Source organism: Neofelis nebulosa, chromosome 17 (assembly GCF_028018385.1).
Source record: "Neofelis nebulosa isolate mNeoNeb1 chromosome 17, mNeoNeb1.pri, whole genome shotgun sequence".
NCBI lineage: Eukaryota > Metazoa > Chordata > Mammalia > Carnivora > Felidae > Neofelis > Neofelis nebulosa.
In genome coordinates, this window is record NC_080798.1 from 4,231,049 (window position 1) to 4,250,388 (window position 19,340).

The 19,340-nt window shown below is 49.6% G+C and overlaps 1 protein-coding gene across 1 annotated transcript in view; it reads left to right on the forward strand.

Moving 5' to 3' along the window:
* Positions 1–8,892: 8,892 nt before the first annotated feature.
* The window catches only part of NLRP12 (NLR family pyrin domain containing 12), a 29,826-nt gene continuing 19,378 nt past the window's right edge, over positions 8,893–19,340 (forward strand). The window contains 3 exon segments of the mRNA XM_058706629.1: positions 8,893–9,334; positions 13,805–13,885; positions 17,371–19,072. Of these exon segments, the coding sequence (XP_058562612.1) occupies positions 9,046–9,334; positions 13,805–13,885; positions 17,371–19,072 (2,072 nt within the window). The 5' untranslated portion in view covers positions 8,893–9,045.

Here is a 19,340-nt window from a genome sequence, read left to right on the forward strand (position 1 = left end):
TTGTTAAGCCACTTTGAGGGAGTTAGTGTGTGCCTTTTTTTCTTTTTTTTTAATTAATTAATTTATTTATTTTAGGGCACCTGGGTGGCTCAGTTGGTCAAGTGTCCGACTTCGGCTCAGGTCATGATCTCGCGGTTCGCGAGTTCGAGTGACTGGGCTCTGTGCTGACAGCTCAGAGCCTGGAGCCTGTTTCAGATTCTGTGACTCCCTCTCTCTCTGCCCCTCCCCTGCTCATGCTCTGTCTCTCTCTCTCAAAAATAAAATAAACATGAAAAAAATAAAAATAAATAAATTTGTGTATTTATTTTGAGAGAGAGACAGCACCAGTGGGTGAGGGGCAGACAGAGGGGGAGATGCAGAATCCCAAGCAGGCTCCACACTGTCAGCACAGGGCCCAACATGGGGCTCAAATCCACGAACCGTGAGATCATGACCTGAGCCGAAATCAAGAGTTGGACACCTAACTGAGCCACCCAGGTGCCCCTGAGTGTCAGCTCTTTCTTATAAATCACAATATCACAGACTTCTTGATTCACTGCTTCCCCAGACGCTGAGCCATCAATATTTGTTTACCTGCACATCCTCACCCTGCTAAGAAGGGCCGTATCACAGCGGTTATGTCCTCTGAGCAACCCTGAGAACAAAGGTACCTTTCTTTCAAGGCTTCTCATCAGGCTGGAGCCCTTCCTGGTGGTTTGTACATCCTTGTCAGGTGCACCAGGTGGCTGTGGCCAGCCTGTCCTCCAGCGGCGTCCTGAGTACTGTCCTGCACCTGCCTTCATCAGGGGGCCACTGGAAGTCCTCCTAGGCCCACCTCTCCCACACCCAGCGGTCTCCCTCAGCTACCGGAGCTGTCTCATTGCCTACCTGAACCCCACGCAGACCAGGAGGCTGGACCTCAACAGCGGGGCCGCCTTCTCCAACACCACAATGTCACCCCTGTGAGCCCCTTTGGTCTGCTGCCTTAGCACTGAGCTGGTGCAGAGATTTGCTGATCAAGAAAGTTTTCTTCTAAGAAGCTCGGGGCATCAGCTTTGCAGATGACTGCTTGTTACTTGCTTTGCGTTTGTTTGGGGGTTTTTTTGTTGTTGTTTCCAGCGAAGGCAATTTTTTTCCCCACATGAGTAGGGAGGGAAAAAAAATTGCTAGTTCAAGAGCTGACTGTGGTTATGGTCGTGCATTCCAGGGGAATGGAAGATGGAAAAAAATTGCGTGCTTGCCTTATTTATTTATTTATTTATTTATTTAGAAAAACACAACCTTCTGGCGGTAATGCTGGAGGCTGTTCATCATTCGGCTTCCCCAAATCTCTACTTGGGTAATGGAACCCTTTGAAGTTTATCTGGGCACAGGATGGCCCAGTTTGGGGAGGCTTAGGGTAGACGGCGGATGAGCTGTGTAATTTATGGATCGTGGTTTCCTCAGAAAAGTGCTTGCTCTCCTTTTTTTTTTTTTTTTTTTTTCCCCCTCCCATCTTCCTGCTGCCTGGGTAGGGTGACAACAGCCGCGGAGGTGTGGAAGCAATCTGTTGAGTAGAGTGGAGGCATCCATCCACCAGCCTGGTCCCCGATGAGTGTGGAACAGAGCCACCTGCTGGCCGTGCACCAACCACGTACTCCTCCCTCATGAGAACTAAAGGCCCGTCTTACGGAGCCATTTGCATTCTGGGATTCTCTGTTACATCAGCTTGGCGTGGCTTTCTTCTACTCCTTCGGCCATAAAAGAATGGGGAAGTCCAGGGGCAGGACTGCTGTACGTTGTGAAGTCAAAATGTGTCCACTGCAGAGTGGAGAGGGTGTTCCGGAGATTGTCACTGTTTGGGGATCCAGGACCGTGGGGAGAGGAGACAGGAGGTATCCGTTCTCCATTCCCAGAGTTCGAGCCTCACCCCAGTTCTTCTGGAGCAAACCTGCTTTGGTCAGCCCACCGGTTGGCTCCTGGTGGTCATAGGCTAACTACGCGAGGACAGCGTCTAACTCCAAACCATGCTAAGTTCCGTGGAGGACATGTCTGGCGTTCTAAGGGAGCTCGTAACGGCAAGACATGACCTGGTTTGAGATGTTAGGAGCATAGCAGATTTCTTTAGGCGCCTCGTGCTATGAAGCTTCCGTGTCATGAGCAAGTGGCCCTCTTTTCCTGGTCGGTCAGGGCAGGAACGGTGGGGTCCTGGAGGGCGAGGCTCGAGGTGACTGTCCCCAGCCCCGTGGGGGAGGGGCCGGCTGGGCTGGGCGCTTCCTGCCAGGGTCTGCGGTCAGAGACAGTGAGGACACAGCTCTGCAGGAAGTTTCACAACCCCTGTGCTTGGCCCCCCACGAAGCTGTGACTGGGCAGTGGGGACGGTGACCAGCTGAAGTTGACAGCTTCGGGGATGCTAAATGATGGTCTGCAGGGGACTTCACTTCTCTGGGCGTCAGTATCCCCCAAATTGGAGGAGTCGCCTGGTGGGTGTCAGTAAGGGTGTAAAAGCTGGAACTTGGAGCCAGACAGATCTGAGTTTGGAACGCATGTCCCTCACTGTCTAGCTCTGCAATGGAGGTGCACGCTCCTCCGGGCCCCGGTTTCCCCATCTGGAGGCTGGAAGGGTGATTTGCGTCTTATGGCCAGTTGTCTGTGAGCTGGTGATGCTGGGGGTGCCGACAGCAGCCGTGGCACTCGACGTCCTCTCTCTCTCTGACAAGGGTAAATGTAAACCTCTGCTGTGACACCCCCCACCCCAGGGCAGCTCCTGGTCTCGTCCAGTGCTACCTAAGGACTCAGCACTTTGTCACATCTCTTGCAAAAGCAAATCCATTTCTGTCTCTCTCTCAAAAATTAATAAACATTAAAAAAAAAAAAAAAAAGATAAATAGAACTACCCTATGGCCCAGCAATGGCACTACTAGGTATTTATCCAAGGAATACAGGGGTGATGTTTCGAAGGGACACATGCACCCCAATGTTTACAGCAGCACTATCAACAATAGCCAAAGTATGGAAAGAGCCCAAATGTCCATTGATGGATGAATGGATAAGGAAGATGTGGTATATATATATATATACAATGGATTATTACTCGGCAATCAAAAAGAATGAAATCTTGCCATTTGCAACTACGTGGATGGAACTGGAGGCTATTATGCTAAGCGAAATTAGTCAGCAGAGAAAGAGAAACATCATATGACTTCACTCATAAGTGAGATTTAAGAAACAAAACAGATGAACATAAGGGAAGGGAAGCAAAAGTATAAAAACAGAGAGGGAGACAAACCATAAGAGTCTCTCTCTTTTTTTTAATGTTTATTTATTTTTGAAAGAGAGGTGGGGAGAGGCAGAGAGAGAGAGGGAGACACAGAATCCCAAGCAGGCTCCAGACTCTGAGGGGTCAGCACAGAGCCGGATGTGGGGCTCGAACTCAGGGACCGTGAGATCATGACCTGAACTGAAGTTGGATGCTTAACTGACTGAGCCACCAAGGTGCCCCCTGGAGACTCTTAAATACAGAAAACAAACTGAGGGTTGATGGAGGGAGGTGGGGGGGGGGGGAATGGGCTAGATGTGTGATGGGTATTAAGGAGGGCAGTTGTTGGGATGAGCACTGGGTATTATATGTAAATGACGAATTACTCAATTCTATTCCTGAAATCATTATTAACTATATGTTAACTAACTTGGATTTAAATTAAAATAAACAAATAAATAAATAAACAAACTAAAAATAAATAAAATACAGAATAATAATTTTTTTTTTTTTTTTTTTTTTTTGAGAGAGAGGGAGAGGGACACACAGAATCCAAAGCAGGCTCCAGGCTCTGAGCTGTCAACACAGAACCTGAAGTGGGGCTCAAACTCAGGAGCTGTGAAATCATGACCTGAGACAAAGTCAGACACTTAACCCACTGAGCCACACAGGTGCCCCAAAAGGGGACAATTTAATATACATATTATGTTCACATATTTATAAGTTATGATTTGTATGTAATTACAATTTCATATATAGATATGAAATATTCACATTATGTATATTTGAAAACTTTGTGTGTGTGCATATATATATACATATATATATACACACATACGCATATATCTTATATATAATTTTTAAAAGTTCTCCGAGAGATCACAACGTTCACCTCCAGCTGAGAACCAAGGTGGGGACTATCACCCCAGCTTTGATTGGGTTTAGACTTGATTCTGCCTTTTACTTTTGGTCATGTGACATTGATCAAGTTACCTCTATGGATTTATTGTCTCCTACGTACTATGGGTACGACAGTCCCTGCTTAAGGGTGGTGCAGATTCAGTGAGATAACAGTAATGCACCCCATGGTTGGAACAAACTCATTCATTCATTCACTTCCTCATCTATTTACATAATTCATTTATTCAAACATTAAGAACATCTCTTTTTTTTTAGTATTTATTTATTTGTTTATTTATTATTTTCAGAGAGAGAGAGCATGCAAATCGGGGAGGGACAGAGGAAGAGAGAGAGAGAAATTAAAAAAAAATTTTTTTTTATGTTTATTTATTTTTGAGACAGAGAAAGACAGAGCACGAGCAGGGGAGGGTCAGAGAGAGAGGGAGACACAGAATCCGAAGCAGGCTCCAGTCTCCGAGCTGTCAGCACAGAGCCCGACGTGGGGCTCGAACCCACAAACCGTGAGAACATTACCTGAGCCGCAGTTGGATGCTTAGCTGACTGAGCCACCCAGGTGCCCCTGTTTCTTTCCACTTATTAACACACTAGAATCTTGTATATTAAAGACATGACATTTTTGTAATCAGAGCAATCACATTTTCTTGGTGGGGGGAAAAAAAAGTCTGAGGAAACGTTTTCAGTGTTTCCTAAATTGACCGTCATAAAAACTCGTCTTTCCTTGTCTTTAGACCCTGAGGCCCTTGGACTCAGAGGCTCAGATGGATTCATTCCTGTGTTTGTAAAAATAGTGCTGAGCTACCCAAGTCCCCAGATATTGCCAATTGTCTTCCTTCCCAAGAGAAGAAAGGACTTATTTGAAAGGAGATGTACGAAGTAGTTATAGATTCAGCTTTCCTCCGCCCTCCCCTCTGCATTCTTAGAAATCTTTTTCCTCCTGCGACAGTGGTGGGGAAGGAGGTCAGAGAGTGAGTCATTCAGGGAAGCTCATATGTAACTTGTAAAGAACCCAGGTTAGGGGTGCCTGGGTGGCTCAGTTGGTTAAGCATCTGACTTTGGCTCAGGTCATGATCTCATAGTTTATGAGTTCAAGCCCCTGTGATGGGTGAACCTTCAAACATTTAACTAAGTGAAATAAGCCTGACATAGAAGGTCACATATTATATGGTTTCATTTTTTTTAGTTTATTTTTTTATTAAATTGTTTTTAATGTTTTTATTTATTTTTGAGAGAGAGACAGACAGAGTGCAAGCAGGGGAGGGGGAGAGAGAGAGGGAGACACAGAATCTGAAGCAGGCTCCAGGCTCTGAGCTGTCAGCACAGAGCCTGATGCGGGGCTTGAACACATGAACCATGAGATCATGACCTGAGTGGAAGTCAGATGCTTAACTGACTGAGGCACCTAGGTGCCCCTAAAAGAATTATTTTTTAGGTTTTTATTTATTTTTGAGAGAGAGAGAGAGAGACAGAGCATGAGCAGGGGAGGGGCAGAGAGAGAGGGAGACACAGAATCTGAAGCAGGCTCCAGGCTCTGAGCTGTCAGCACAGAGCCCGACACGAGGCTCGAACTCATGATTCAAGAGATCATGACCTGAGCCAAAGTCGGACGCTGAACCAACTGAGCCACCCAGGTGCCCTTGAACTGTACGTTTTAAAATAGGTAAAGTGGTAAATGTTATGCAGTGTGTATTTTTACCTCAATAAAAAAAAAAAAAAATGCTCCATGGCTCCCTATTGCCCTCGGGATTGAGTCCAAGCATCACTCAAGGTGTTTCTGACGTGTCTTGGTACTCTCACCTACTTCATCTCCTGATGTTGTCCTGCTCTCCCTCTACCTGCCAGACCCCCCTGGCCCCTCGGCGTCCCCCGCCCCGCAACCTGCCCAGCTGTGGTTCCCTCCCCTGCTGAACCCTGCCCACCCTTCAAGACTCACTTTGCACACCATGTCCTGCAGAAGGCTTCCTGAACTCTCCAGTCTGCATTTTGTCCCCTTCGTAGCATCTTTCACACCCTGAAATCCACATGCTTGTGTATTTGTTTGTGTTCCTTTATTTTGTCTCCATTAGACGGGAAGTCCCACAGAGGCAGAGAATTTGCTCGTCTGTCAGGGAGACTTCTGGCGGCCGCAGTACTTAGTGAAAGTAGGAAGATGGGAGTAGGTCATGTTTGAGGGTCAGAGCCCAATACCTCACCTCTGAGATTCCCATTTTACGAAAGTTATGTAAGGACTTGTCCTGCGACCTATTTCTCCACCCTTTGCTGGGCCTTTAGAGGTTTGGAGTCAAGGTAAGGTGACTCTCCCAGGGTCACTCTGCTGGTGCAGTGGAGAGGTGCGGGGCCCGGGAGAGGGGCCCCTGTGGGATCTCCATGTGGCACCACCGACCCTGGAAAGTCCGCAAGAACTCTCCCCAGCGTGCAAGTCAGGTGGTCGCTGGCTTGCACAGAAACACTTACGGACTCTCTGCTCCCTGTGGGGGCCGCTCATCTTTCCGAGTCCTGGCGGAATAACGTCCCTGATTCCCTGTCTCCTGCCTCATGTCAACTGTCTTATCCTCCTGATAAATCCAGACCAGTAATAATAATTTAAAAATTCCTGCACAACATTCCATGAAATTCCCCACCCTTCATCAAGCACTTCACCATTTCCATATGAAAGTGAGGCAAGGGGGGCACCCTGGTGACTTCGGCTCAGGTCATGATCTCACGGTCCGGTCCGTGAACTCGAGCCCCGCGTCGGGCCCCGCGTTGACGGCTCAGAGCCTGGAGCTGCTTCGGATTCTGTGTCTCCCTCTCTCTCTGCCCCTGCCCCACTCACATTCTGTGTCTTTCTCTCTCAAAAATAAATTAACATTAAAAAGATTAAAGTCTTACTTTCCATTCCAGGTAGTTTAACAAAATATATTTATTTATCTATTTTCTCCAAACTGTGCCCTCCCTTAGATAATGTCTCCATCTTGGGTCACATAAAAAGCTATATGCATGTGTGATTCATTCATTATACGGCTCATCAAATATAAGAGGGGCATTTACTGTATTCCAGGTGCTGTTCTAGCTGCTGGGAAGAAAACGGTGATCAAAATAGTTTGGACTATGGGGCAGCTAGTCAGTTTAGTCATGATCACACGGTTTATGGGTTCAAGCCCTACATCAGAGTCTCAGCTGTCAGCAGAGCCATGTAGGATCCTCTGTCTCCTCTCTCTCTGCCCCTTCCTCATTCGTGCTCTCTCTCAAAAATAAATACAACATTCAAAAAACAACAACACCAAAAGCCTATTTGGGGCTCAGTTGAACCCCATTCCCAGGGTAACCGATACCTTTTTTTTTTTTTTTTAAGATTTATTCAGTTTTCAGAAACAGAGAGAGACAGAGCACGAGCAGGGGAGGGGCAGAGAGAGAGGGAGACACAGAATCTGAAACAGCTCCAGGCTCCGAGCTGTCAGCACAGAGCCTGACGTGGGGCTCGAACTCGCAAACCATGAAGTCATGATCTGAGCCAAAGTTGGATGCTTAACGGATTGAGCCACCCACATGCCCCTAGAACACACTTTTTAATATCTGGCTTCCCTTCCTTAACATTATGCCCACAGGCTTTATCCATATTATTTCTTGCAGCTGTGGTTTGTTTCTCCTCCTTGTTTAAGGCATTGGAATTGGGAATCCTAGTTCCAGCCCACGGCATCCTAAGTGAAACAATGCTGCTTTGACTGTCTCCTAAAGTAATTATGTCCCTCTGCCAGTCAGTCTGGGCTAAGGTACTGGCAGTAACCAATGAGCCCTCCACCTTCCTGACTTATGGCAACGTTGTTCACATGCACGGTCCCTATAGCAACATTGTTCACATACACAGGACCCATAGCAACATTGTTCACATACATTGTCCCCGGGAGCCTGTTAGCTGTGGCTTCATCTGTATCCTTTTCATTCCTCGCCCAAGGCAGAAAAAAAGAGTCTGTATCAGTCCCTTGTGCTGCTATAACAAATCACATGTCCACTCTACATGTGGACTATTTTACAGTTTGGGAGGTCAGAAGTTTGAAACAGGGCTAAAATCGGGGTGTCAGCAGGCTGTTCTGTCGGAGGCTCTGGGTGAGAATGCGTTTCGTCTCCTTTTCCAGCCATCATCACATCACTCCTCCTTCTGCTCCCATCGCCCTTACCCTCTGACCCTGGTCCTCCTTGTGACTTTCCTGAGCCCATCTGAACCATCCAGGGTAATGTCCCCATCTCATGAGCCTGGCATTTAATCGCATCTGCAAAGTCTTTTTTGCTCTGTAAGGTAGCACATCACAGGCTCCGGGGATTGGGACACAGACACCTTTGGGGGACCATTGCTCTGCCTACTTACCACACAGTCCCCCTCTGGGATATGGCAGTCTTGTGGCTGAGAAAAGAGAAAATAGCAGACCCCTGCGGTCAGGTTTGTAACATTTCCACCTAGAAGAGAGGTTTGCCCACACGGGTTGATGTTTCACACTCACACTTGCTCACGGACCATCTGCTCATGCAGGTGGCCTGTCCAAGCCTGATACCAGCAGAATGGGGGGGTCTAACCACAAGGAGGGCAGTGACTAGCTTGAGGACACTGCAAAGGCCCACAGGCAGGCAGAGGTAGGAAGGAGTGTGGAGAGCCGGGAAGAGGGAGCAGAAGTGAAATTCTTTCTCGTGGTGGACAACTCCTGGGATTTCCTAATCTGCCCAGCTTCCTCTTCTTAGAAGGGAACACCCGCCAGTGCGTGGGGCCCAGGCGTCACCTGCGGGTGAGGAAGCTCTATTTCATCACAAGGACTGTCCTCTCTCGCTCCCCCAGTCTCGCCTGCGGCGGATAAGACGGTGGGCATGTTGGAGTCGCACACCTCGTGTGGACACACTCCAGGCTCCGGCTGCTGTCCCTTGGGGTTCACGACGCCCCCATGCCCCGAGCCCCGCTTAGCGACAGCCTCTGTCGCCTCTCAGCCTACCTGGAAGAGCTGGAGGCCGTGGAGCTGAAGAAGTTCAAGCTGTACCTGGGTGCGATGCCAGAGGCTGAGGGGGTCAGGATCCCCTGGGGGAAGCTGGAGCCAGCGGGGCCCCTGGACACTGCACAGCTGCTGGTGGCTCACTGCGGGCCGGCCGCGGCCTGGCCACTGGCGCTGGGCCTCTTCCAGCGCATCAACCGGCGGGACCTGTGGGAGAGAGGACAGAGAGAGGACCCGGTGAGGGGTAAGGAGGCGCTGGGCGGTCAAGCCGCACCCCGACAGCTCCCTTCCTTGGCTTATCGCCTCTGCCCTTGGCCTTGCTGGGGCCGCGTTGGGTGCACAATGCCCAGGCTCCAAGGTCTTTGCCGGGAAAATTCCTACTTATCCGTAGAGCCCTGGAGGCAGTACCCTCTTTGTGAGTTCTTTCCTCTGCCCTGTCCCACCCCTCGTCCTTGAGGGGCGTGTCTTCTGTCCTAAGAGATAGTTGGGCTGCTGATCAGACGCTTCTGATTTCCTCCTATAACATGGCATGCACGTTGCGTAATGATGCGCGCTGTCGGGCACTCAGCTGAATGAGTCATCCAGGTGCCCCAGTTTTTAAATTTTTTTAAATGTTTATTTATTTTTGAGAGAGTGCAAGTGGGGGAGGGGCAGAGAAAGAGGGAGACAGAATCTGAAGCAGGCTCCAGGCTCTGAGCTGTCAGCACAGAGCCCAACATGGGCCTCAAATCCATGTACCACGAGATCATGACCTGAGCTGAAGTCAGTCACTTAACCAACTGAGCCATCCAGGAGCCCCTCTTTTTTCTTTAAAGTAATCCCTAGAGGGGCACCTGAGTGGCTCAATTGGTTGAGCATCCGACTTCCGCTCAGGTCATGATCTCACAGTCCGTGAGTTCGAGCCCCACGTCGGGCTCTGTGCTGACGGCTCAGAGCCTGGAGCCTGCTTTGGGTTCTGTGTCTCCCTCTCTCTCTGCCCCTCCCCTGCTCATGCTCTGTTTCTCTCTGTCAAAAATAAATAAACATTATATACAAATTTTTTTTAATGTTTATTTATTTTTGAGACAGAAAGAGACACAGCATGAACGGGGGAGGGGCAGAGAGAGAGGGAGACACAGAATCGGAAGCAGGCTCCAGGCTCTGAGCCGTCAGCCCAGAGCCCGACGCGGGACTCGAACTCACGGACCGCGAGATCATGACCTGAGCCGAAGTCGGACGCTTAACCGACTGAGCCACCCAGGCGCCCCAAAAATAAATAAACATTAAAAAAAAATTAAAGTAATCCCTAGAGATGCCCAATGTTGGGCTCAAGTTCATCACCCTGAGATCAGGAGTCGCATACTCTACAGACTGAGCCAGCCAGGTGCCTCCTTTGTTTCTAGCTTTTTTGTTTTGTTTTTTTGATGTTCATTTGTTTATTTTGAGAGAGAGAGAGAGAAAGTGAGTACATGCAAATTGGGGAGGGGCACACAGAGACAGAAACCCAGGCAAGCTCCACACTGTCAGCCCAGAACCCGATGTGGGGCTCAAACCCATGAACCGTGAGATCATGACCTGGGCCGAAACCAAGAGTCAGACTCTTAACCGACTGAGCCACCCAGGCGCCCCTGTTTTGCTTCTTTAAAGTAGCCATCCGAGTAAGTGCGAAGTCTGATTCCTATCACTTTTGATTGGTTTTACTGGGGCATCATATCGGAGTCCTTGTTTCCCCAAACCTCACACATCCAGGCTTTGTCAAATCCCAGCACTCACAGCTCTAAGCATTTCCCCCCACTTCTGCCGCCCAGGGCCCAGCGGGTGACCCACCTTGCACGTGGCTGACTGCCACCTGCTATGCTTGACCCTCACCCCTCACCTCTCCGTACAGGCTTTCCCCACTCAGCAGGCACAATAATCTTTACAACCATGGATTAAATCACCCCCTCCCTTGCTTTCAAGCCTCCAGTAGCCTCCTGTTGTGAGTAGATTGTAATCCCAATTGCTCAAGGTGTTCCTACAAGGCTTGCTGAGCCAGTCTCTCCAAACCCACCCAGCACTTACCCCGAAGCTCATTGCTGTTGTGTCATTGTGTTCTTCCCCAGGACCTTTACACTTGCTGCGTTAGGTTGTTTTGTTTTGGTTTGGTTTGGTTTTGTTTTTTTCTGCTTAGAATGGCCCTGCTCACATATCTGGCCCTTTGCCATTCAGATCTCAGATTAAGTACCTTATCCTCTGTTCTGATCACCCCCTATTCACCCCACTGGTGAAGGAGACATATCCCACCCTAAGTGGTTTCAGATGGCTGAACACAGACACCAAACATAGGACGGATGAGACTAACATTTGTCGCATACACTCACAGCTCAGAAGAGGAGACCCCATGCACCATGGGAGTCTCACTGGGTTGATTTCAGGAAGGTAGTGAACCTCAAGGGGCTGCAGGAGGCAGCCTTTGTAGACAGAGGAGTGTGGGGGCTTTGGGATTGTTGGAAGAGGACAATGTTGGCTTGTCTGGATAATTTCACGGGCCAGCAGAGAACTGGAACTCGGGAGAATGAGGACCAGTGAGGTGCAGTCAGTCTAGGAGGTGGGGATGAGGCAGCTGGTCCAATTCTAGTAGGAACACTAGCCAAGGGGGCAGGCTGTGTCACTAGGTGGGGACACACCTGGCCAGAGCACGGGAACTCACACTGAGGCTTACACTCCGGGGTCCTGTGAGATCAAAGATGTCCAGGAAGCACTTGGAATATTTGATCTTACGATACACCCACAGAAAAGCCATTCTTGTCCACCCAAACTAAAATACTACTCTTAATTACTCTGTCATGTACTCTTATTTCATTGTAAAGACAGTTTCCATCATTATCTGAAGTTTTGTGAAGTGTTTACTTTTTTTTCTTTTGAAAGAGAGAAAGAGAGAGGGAGAGAAGAATCTTAAGCAGGCTCCACACTCAGCACAGAGCCCGATGCACGGCTCAATCCCAGGATCCTGAGATCACAACCTGAGCCAAAATTAACAGATGCTCAACTGACTGAGTGACCCAGGCTCTCCTGAAAAGTTTGTTTTTTATGTGCTCAACTCTCCACACCATAGAGAGTAAGGTCCATGGGATAGAGACCTTGTGTCTTGTTTATTGCTGTGTATCCAATGCTAGGAAAATGCATGGATAACACTGGTGCCCAAAATAGGTATATTTTTTGGGTGGCTGGATGAATGGATGGATGGGGTAGGTGGGTGGGTGGATGGATGGAATGGGAGAATGGGTGGGTGGATGGATGTGTGGATGGGTGGATGGGTGAATGGATGGATGGGTGGAGGGATGGATGGATGGATGGATGGATGGTTGGATGGATGGGTGGATGGATGGGTGGATGGATGGAGGGATGGGTGGAAGGATGGATGGATGGATGGATGGATGGATGGATGGATGGGTGGAGGGATGGGTGGATGGGTGGGTGGGTGGATGGAGGGATGGGTGGATGGGTGGGTGGGTGGATGGAGGGATGGGTGGATGGGTGGGTGGGTGGATGGGTGGATGGATGGGTGGATGAATGGAGGGATGGGTAGAGGGATGGATGGGTGGATAAGTGGGTGGATGGATGGGTGGATAGGTGGGTGGATGGATGGAGGGAGGGAGGGAGGGAAGGATGGAGGGAGGGATGGGTGTATGCATGGGTGGATGGATGGATAGATGGGTCGCTGGATGGATGGAGATGGATGGATGGATGGGTGATGGGTGGATGGATAGGTGGATGTGTGGATGGATGGATGGAGATGGAAACATGGGTGGGTGGATGGGTGGATGGATGGGTAGATGGGTGGATGGATGGATGTGTAGATGGATGGATGGAGATGGATGGATGAGTAGATGAATGGATAGATGGATGGGTGGGTGGATGGGTGGCTGGCTGGATGGGTGGATGGATGGATGGATGGATGGATGGATGGATGGATGAATGGATGGAATGGTGGGTGGGTGGATGGATGGGTGGATGGATGGACGAATGGGTGGGTGGGTAGATCGATGGATGGATGGGTGGGTGGGTGGATGGGTGGATGGATGGATGGGTGGATGGATGGATGGATGGATGGATGGGTGGATGGATGGATGGATGGGTGGATGGGTGGATGGGTGGATGGATGGATGGATGGGTGGATGAATGGATGGAACGGTGGGTGGGTGGGTGGGTGGATGGATGGATTGGTACATGGATGGATGGGTGGGTGGATGGATGGATGGATTGATGGGTGGATGGGTGGGTGGGTGGATGGGTGGGTGGTGGATGGAGGGATGGAGGGATGGAGGGATGGAGGGATGGATGGGTGGATGTATGGGTAGATGGAGGATGGAGATGGATGGATGAATGGATGGATAGATGGATGAGGTGTGGGCAAGGACTGAAGGAGAGGGAGGAAATCCAAGCTGACTCATGACTTCCTGCCTGAAAGGATTTGTTGGATCGATGGAGGTGCTGATCCCCACAATGTGTACCCAGGAGGGAGAGTGGGTTATGGAGAGCAAGTGTTTTCAACAGTAATGCATGTGAGGTGAATGCCAAACATTCTGGGGTGTGGGTGGACAGAGAATTATCATGTAGACAGTCTGATGTAATAGTAACTAGTATTTTTTTAATTGACATATAAATTATATTAGCTTCAGGTGTTAAAAGTAGCTAATATTATTGAGAGCTAGCCAGATATATGCTAGCTGATCTTCCAAAATTTCTCTTCCAGATACTCCACCTGATGGCTCATCCTCACTGGAGAGCCAGTCAGTATGTTGTCTGGAAGTCTTTCCTGGAACTCCAAGGAAAGGTGAGTCATGAGCCATGTATCTGGTAGAATACAATAGGCTACACATATCAGACTGTCCAATGGACTAGATCAAGCAAAAAAAAAATATTTAATGTTTGCATTAAAGAAAAGCATAACAAGAAATCTTGACATGGGTGGTTTCTGCACATAAACTCTACCTTATGTGGCCGGTTAGCAACACCATCAAATCCCCAACTTCCTGTTGTTACAATTGTCCTAAGATTTGTCACCTCATGGTTGCAAGATGGCAACCAAACCATTTCATGCAAGTGAATTCCAAGCAGGGGAAAAAAAGAGAGACAAAAGATTTTCCTCTTCATGAGAGTATCATTTTTTAAAATTTATTTTATTGAGAGAGAGAGAGAAAGAGACAGACAGACAGACAGCAGGGGAGGGGCAGAGAGAAAAGGAAGTAGTGAGAATCCCAAGCAGGCTCCTCACTGTCAGCACAGAGCCCAATGCAGGGCTCGAACTCATGAACTGTGAGATCATGACCTGAGCCAAGATCAAGAGTCAGTTGCTCAACTGACTGAGCCACCCATCCACCCATCCATCCACCCATAAAATCTTTTCAACAAGCTTCCCCCTTCCCGGTGGTCATCCCTTTGTACCTCATTGGTCGGAACTGGGGCACATTCCCAGACCAGCCACTGCCAACAGGGAATGAGATTTGTTCATGACTGGTTTAGCCAAACTGTGATTCATCCTCTGGGGCTTGTGAAGGGACAGCATATGGCTGGTATCAGGCATCAGCTCCCGGGGCATCTGGCTGGCTCAGTAGTGGAGCATGTGACTCTTGATCTCTGGGTTGTGACTTAGAGCCCCACTTTCAGTGTAGAGATTACTTTAAAATAAAATATAAAAAGGGGCTCCTGGGTGGCTCAGTCAGTTAAGCGGCTGACTTCAGCTCAGGTCATGATCTCACAGTTAGTGAGTTCAAGCCCCACATTGGGCTCTGTGCTGACAGCTCAGAGCCTGGAGCCTGCTTCAGATTCTGTGTCTCTGTCTCTCTCTGTTCCTCCCCCACTCACACTATGTCTCTCTCTCTCAAAAATAAATAGAGATTAAAAAAAAATTTTTTTTTAAATCTAAAACAAAAAAAAGGAACAGCATCCATCACCTTAATAAAATTGGGACTGTTGGTGAAGAAGAAATGAGTATGGGCTGCTGGACAGAGAGTATCATTGTCAACAAGAACACAAATGATTCTGGACACCTTTCAAGGGTGTCTTTATACACTGGGCATAGCACATGGCCAATATGTGGTAACTCCATTTTCATTCTCATCATTATTTTAAACTTTTCTATTTTCCTAATATTCCCCATGTCTGAAAATAAGAGCCCTTTCTCTACAGGAAAAGACTAAGACTTCTACAAAATCCAAGCATTACTGTCACAATTATCTTTGTTCAATTAAAAAAAAAAAATGTAGGGGTGCCTGGGTGGCTTAGTCGGTTAAGGGTCCGACTTCAGCTCAGGTCATGATCTCACGGTTCGTGGGTTCGAGCCCCGCATCGTGCTCTATGCTGATGGCTCAGAGCCTGGAGCCTGCTTCAGATTCTGTGTCTCCTTCTCTCTCTGTCTCTCCCCACTAGTGCTCTCTCTCTCTCTCAAAAATAAAATATTAAAAAAAATACAATAAATTAAAAAAAAAACCTTTCTACACGAAATAGAATCACCATTGATGAAAGGGAAGTGCAACTGGTATATTTATAAACTCAGAAGTATTGATATTTATCAATACACATTAAGGGAGGAAGAATATAACTTTATCAGAGGATGAATGGATCAACAAAATATGGTATATATACATACAATGGAATATTATTCAGACTTAAAATGGAATGAAATTTTGATACTTGCTACAGCATAGATGTACTTCAAAAACATTATGCTAAGTCAGGGGCGCCTGGGTGGCTCAGCTGGTTAAGCATCCATCCATCCACCCATAAAATCTTTTCAATAAGCTTCCCCCTTCCCGGTGGTCTCTTGGTCTCAGCTTGAGACTCTCCCCCTTGAGACTCTTGGTCTCAGCTCAGGTCTTGATCTCAGGGTTCAAGCTCTGCATTGGATTGTAAGAAAAAAGAAAACATTTTGTTAAGTCAAATGAGCCAACACAATACGACAAATATCGTGTGATTCCACTTATATGAGGTACTTAAGTAAGTCACACTGGAGACAGAGAGTGGACCAGGGGCTGGGGGTGGGGGAGGAATGGGGAGTTAGTGTTTAATAGGCACAGAGTTTCTGTTGAGGACGAACGAAAATTTCTGGAAATGGACCGTGCTGATGATTGCACAATGTTGTGAGTGTGCTTAATATCGTTGAGTCAGTCTTACCCTTAAAAACGGTTAAAATGCTACATTTTATGTTATGTGTATTTTCTTAGAATTCAAAATAAAAGAGTACATGCATTCCTTTTGAGAGAGTCCCAGGATCAAATTTAGATCTCTTTTTTAACCTTCCTTTAGGCAGGAACCATTCCTTTAGGTCCAATATTATGGACCTCTGGGGACATTCAAATGCAAAAGGATGCTTGCTTTTTTTTTTTTTTTTTTTTTTTTTTTTTTTTTTTTTTTTTGAGAGGGAGAGATAGCAGGGGAGGGGCAGAGAGAGAGAATCCCAAACAGGTTCTGCACTGTCAGTGCAGAGCCCAATGTGGGGCTCAAACTCACAAACTGTGAGACATGACCTGAGCCGAAATCAAGAGTCAGATGCTTAACTGACTTAGCCACCCAGCCACCCTGGCCTCCACCCACAGGATGGTCGTAGCTGGTGCCCCACCCCTCAGTTGCTAGGGCCCAAAATATCTCCAGACCTTGCTAGAAACCCCTAGGGGAGGACGCAATCATCCTGGTGAGCACCACTGTTCTAGATTGTGCATTCACATCTATACCAAGTAGATTTCCCCAAAGAGACATTTAGCAAGGGGCTCATAGAGCGGACAAGTCCTCCAGTGCCCACGCACAGCTGCCGTTTTTCAAAGGCAGAAACCTTGGGAGCGCTGCCTTCTCAAACTTCAGCGTGCAGGCAACTCAGACAGCAGTCCTGGTACGGATGCAGTTCGTGGTTCTGCAGCTGGGGAGTGGGGCTCACTTTCCCATTTGCCACCAGCTCCTTGTGGGCCCATGTGGGATTTCAGTGTCTTCCCCGGGAGGACCTGAGTGAACCCGTGGCTGAGGCTGACAGCCTCCTCTAGGGGCCCTTGCTGTGTTCCATCAGCAGGTGCTGGAGGTGCTCTAGGGTGTGGACACCCCGTTTGAGTCGCCAGGATAGACTCCTGTGCCCGAGGACAGTTTCCCTCTTAGTGCCTTTGCTTCCCATGAGAACAGTACCAAGCCCCCCAGGCTCCACCCAGAAAAGCATCCCGAGGATATTGCAGAACCAACAGGCACCAAGAGACCGTGGTTTGCTCTCACCCGCCGATCCACGAACAGTGGCTGATGAGTCTCCCATGGACCCCCCTCCTCACTCCCCTCCCTTAGATCCCCGGGAAACCTACAAGGACTACGTCCGCAGGAAGTTTCGGCTGATGCAAGACCGAAATGCGCGCCTCGGGGAATGCGTCAACCTCAGCCGCAGGTACACCCGCCTCCTCCTGGTGAAGGAGCACTCAACTCCCATGTGGGCCCAGCAGAAGCTTTTGGACACAGGCTGGGGACAGGCAAGAGCCGTGGGGCACCAGGCCAGCCTCATCCAGATGGAGACCCTCTTTGAGCCGGACGAGGAGCGCCCCGAGCCCCCGCGCACTGTGGTCCTGCAGGGAGCGGCCGGGATGGGCAAGTCCATGCTGGCCCACAAGGTGATGCTCGACTGGGCCGACGGGAAGCTCTTCCAAGGCAGGTTTGATTATCTCTTCTACATCAACTGCAGGGAGATGAACCAGAGCACCTCGGAGCAGAGCGCCCGGGACCTCATCTCCAGCTGCTGGCCGGAGCCCAGCGTGCCCCTCCGGGAGCTTGTCCGAGTCCCCAAGCGCCTCCTGTTCATCATTGATGGCTTCGACGAGCTAAAACCCTCTTTCCACCACCCTCAGGGCCCCTGGTGCCTCTGCTGGGAGGAGAAACGGCCCACGGAGCTTCTCCTCGGCAGCCTGCTTGGGAAGAAGCTGCTGCCTGAGCTGTCCATGATCATCACCACCAGGCCCACGGCTCTGGACAAGCTCCAGCGCTTGCTGGAGCATCCCAGGCACGTGGAGATCCTGGGCTTCTCGGAGGCCGAGAGGCGGGAGTACTGCTACAAGTATTTCCACAATGCAGAGCAGGCCGCTCAAGTCTTCAGCTTCATGAGGGACAACGAGCCCCTGTTCACTCTGTGCTTTGTCCCCACGGTGTGCTGGGTCGTGTGCACCTGCCTCAAGCAGCAGCTGGAGGACGGGGGGCTCCTACGACAGACGTCCAGGACCACCACGGCCGTGTACCTGCTCTACCTCCTGAGTCTGATGCAGCCCAAGCCGGGGAGCCCCACCCTGCACCCCCCGGCCAACCAGAGGGCGCTGTGCTCTCTGGCGGCGCACGGCGTCTGGAATCAGAAGATCCTCTTCGAGGAGCAGGACCTCCGGAAGCATGGCCTCGATGGGGCAGATGTCTCCTCCTTCCTCAACACGAACATCTTCCAGAAGGACATCAACTGTGAAAAGTTCTATAGCTTCATCCACCTCAGCTTCCAGGAATTCTTTGCCGCCATGTACTACATTCTGGGCGCCGGGGAGACCGGGTCCAGCCCAGAGCAGAGCGTGACGAGGCTGTTGGCGGAGTACGGGTTTTCGGGAAGGAGCTTCTTGGGGCTCACCGTGCGCTTCCTGTTTGGCCTCCTGAACGAGGAGACAAGGAGCTACCTGGAGAAGAGTCTCTGCTGGGAGGTCTCGCCTCACGTCAAGCTGAAGCTGCTGGCCTGGATCCAAAGCAAAGCTCGGAGCGAGGGCTCCACCCTCCAGCAGGGCTCCCTGGAGCTCTTCAGCTGCCTGTACGAGATCCAGGAGGAGGAGTTTATCCAACAAGCCCTGAGCCACTTTCGAGTGCTTGTCGTCGGCAACATCACCACCAAGATGGAGCACGTGATTGCCTCCCTGTGCGTGAAAAACTGCAGGAACGCCCTGACCGTGCGCCTGCACGGGGCTGCCTACAGCCCGGAAGAGCACGATGGCGGGAAATGGACTTCCGGGCCCCAGGCACTACCCGCACCGTCGTAAGTACCCGGTGGGGCTCGCTCTCCAAGTTCATGATCTCAGCTGGGGGTGATTTTTGCCCCCACCCCAGGAGACATTTGGCAATATCAGGAGAAGGGTTGGGTGGTCACCACTAGAGGAGGTGGGGGGAGGGGAGGTTGCTATGGTATCTGGAGGGAAGAGGCCAGGGATGCTACAAAGATATCCCACCGGGGGGCGCCTGGGTGGCTCAGTTGGTTAAACGTCTGACTTTGGCTCAGGTCATGATCTCGCGGTTTGTGGGTTGGA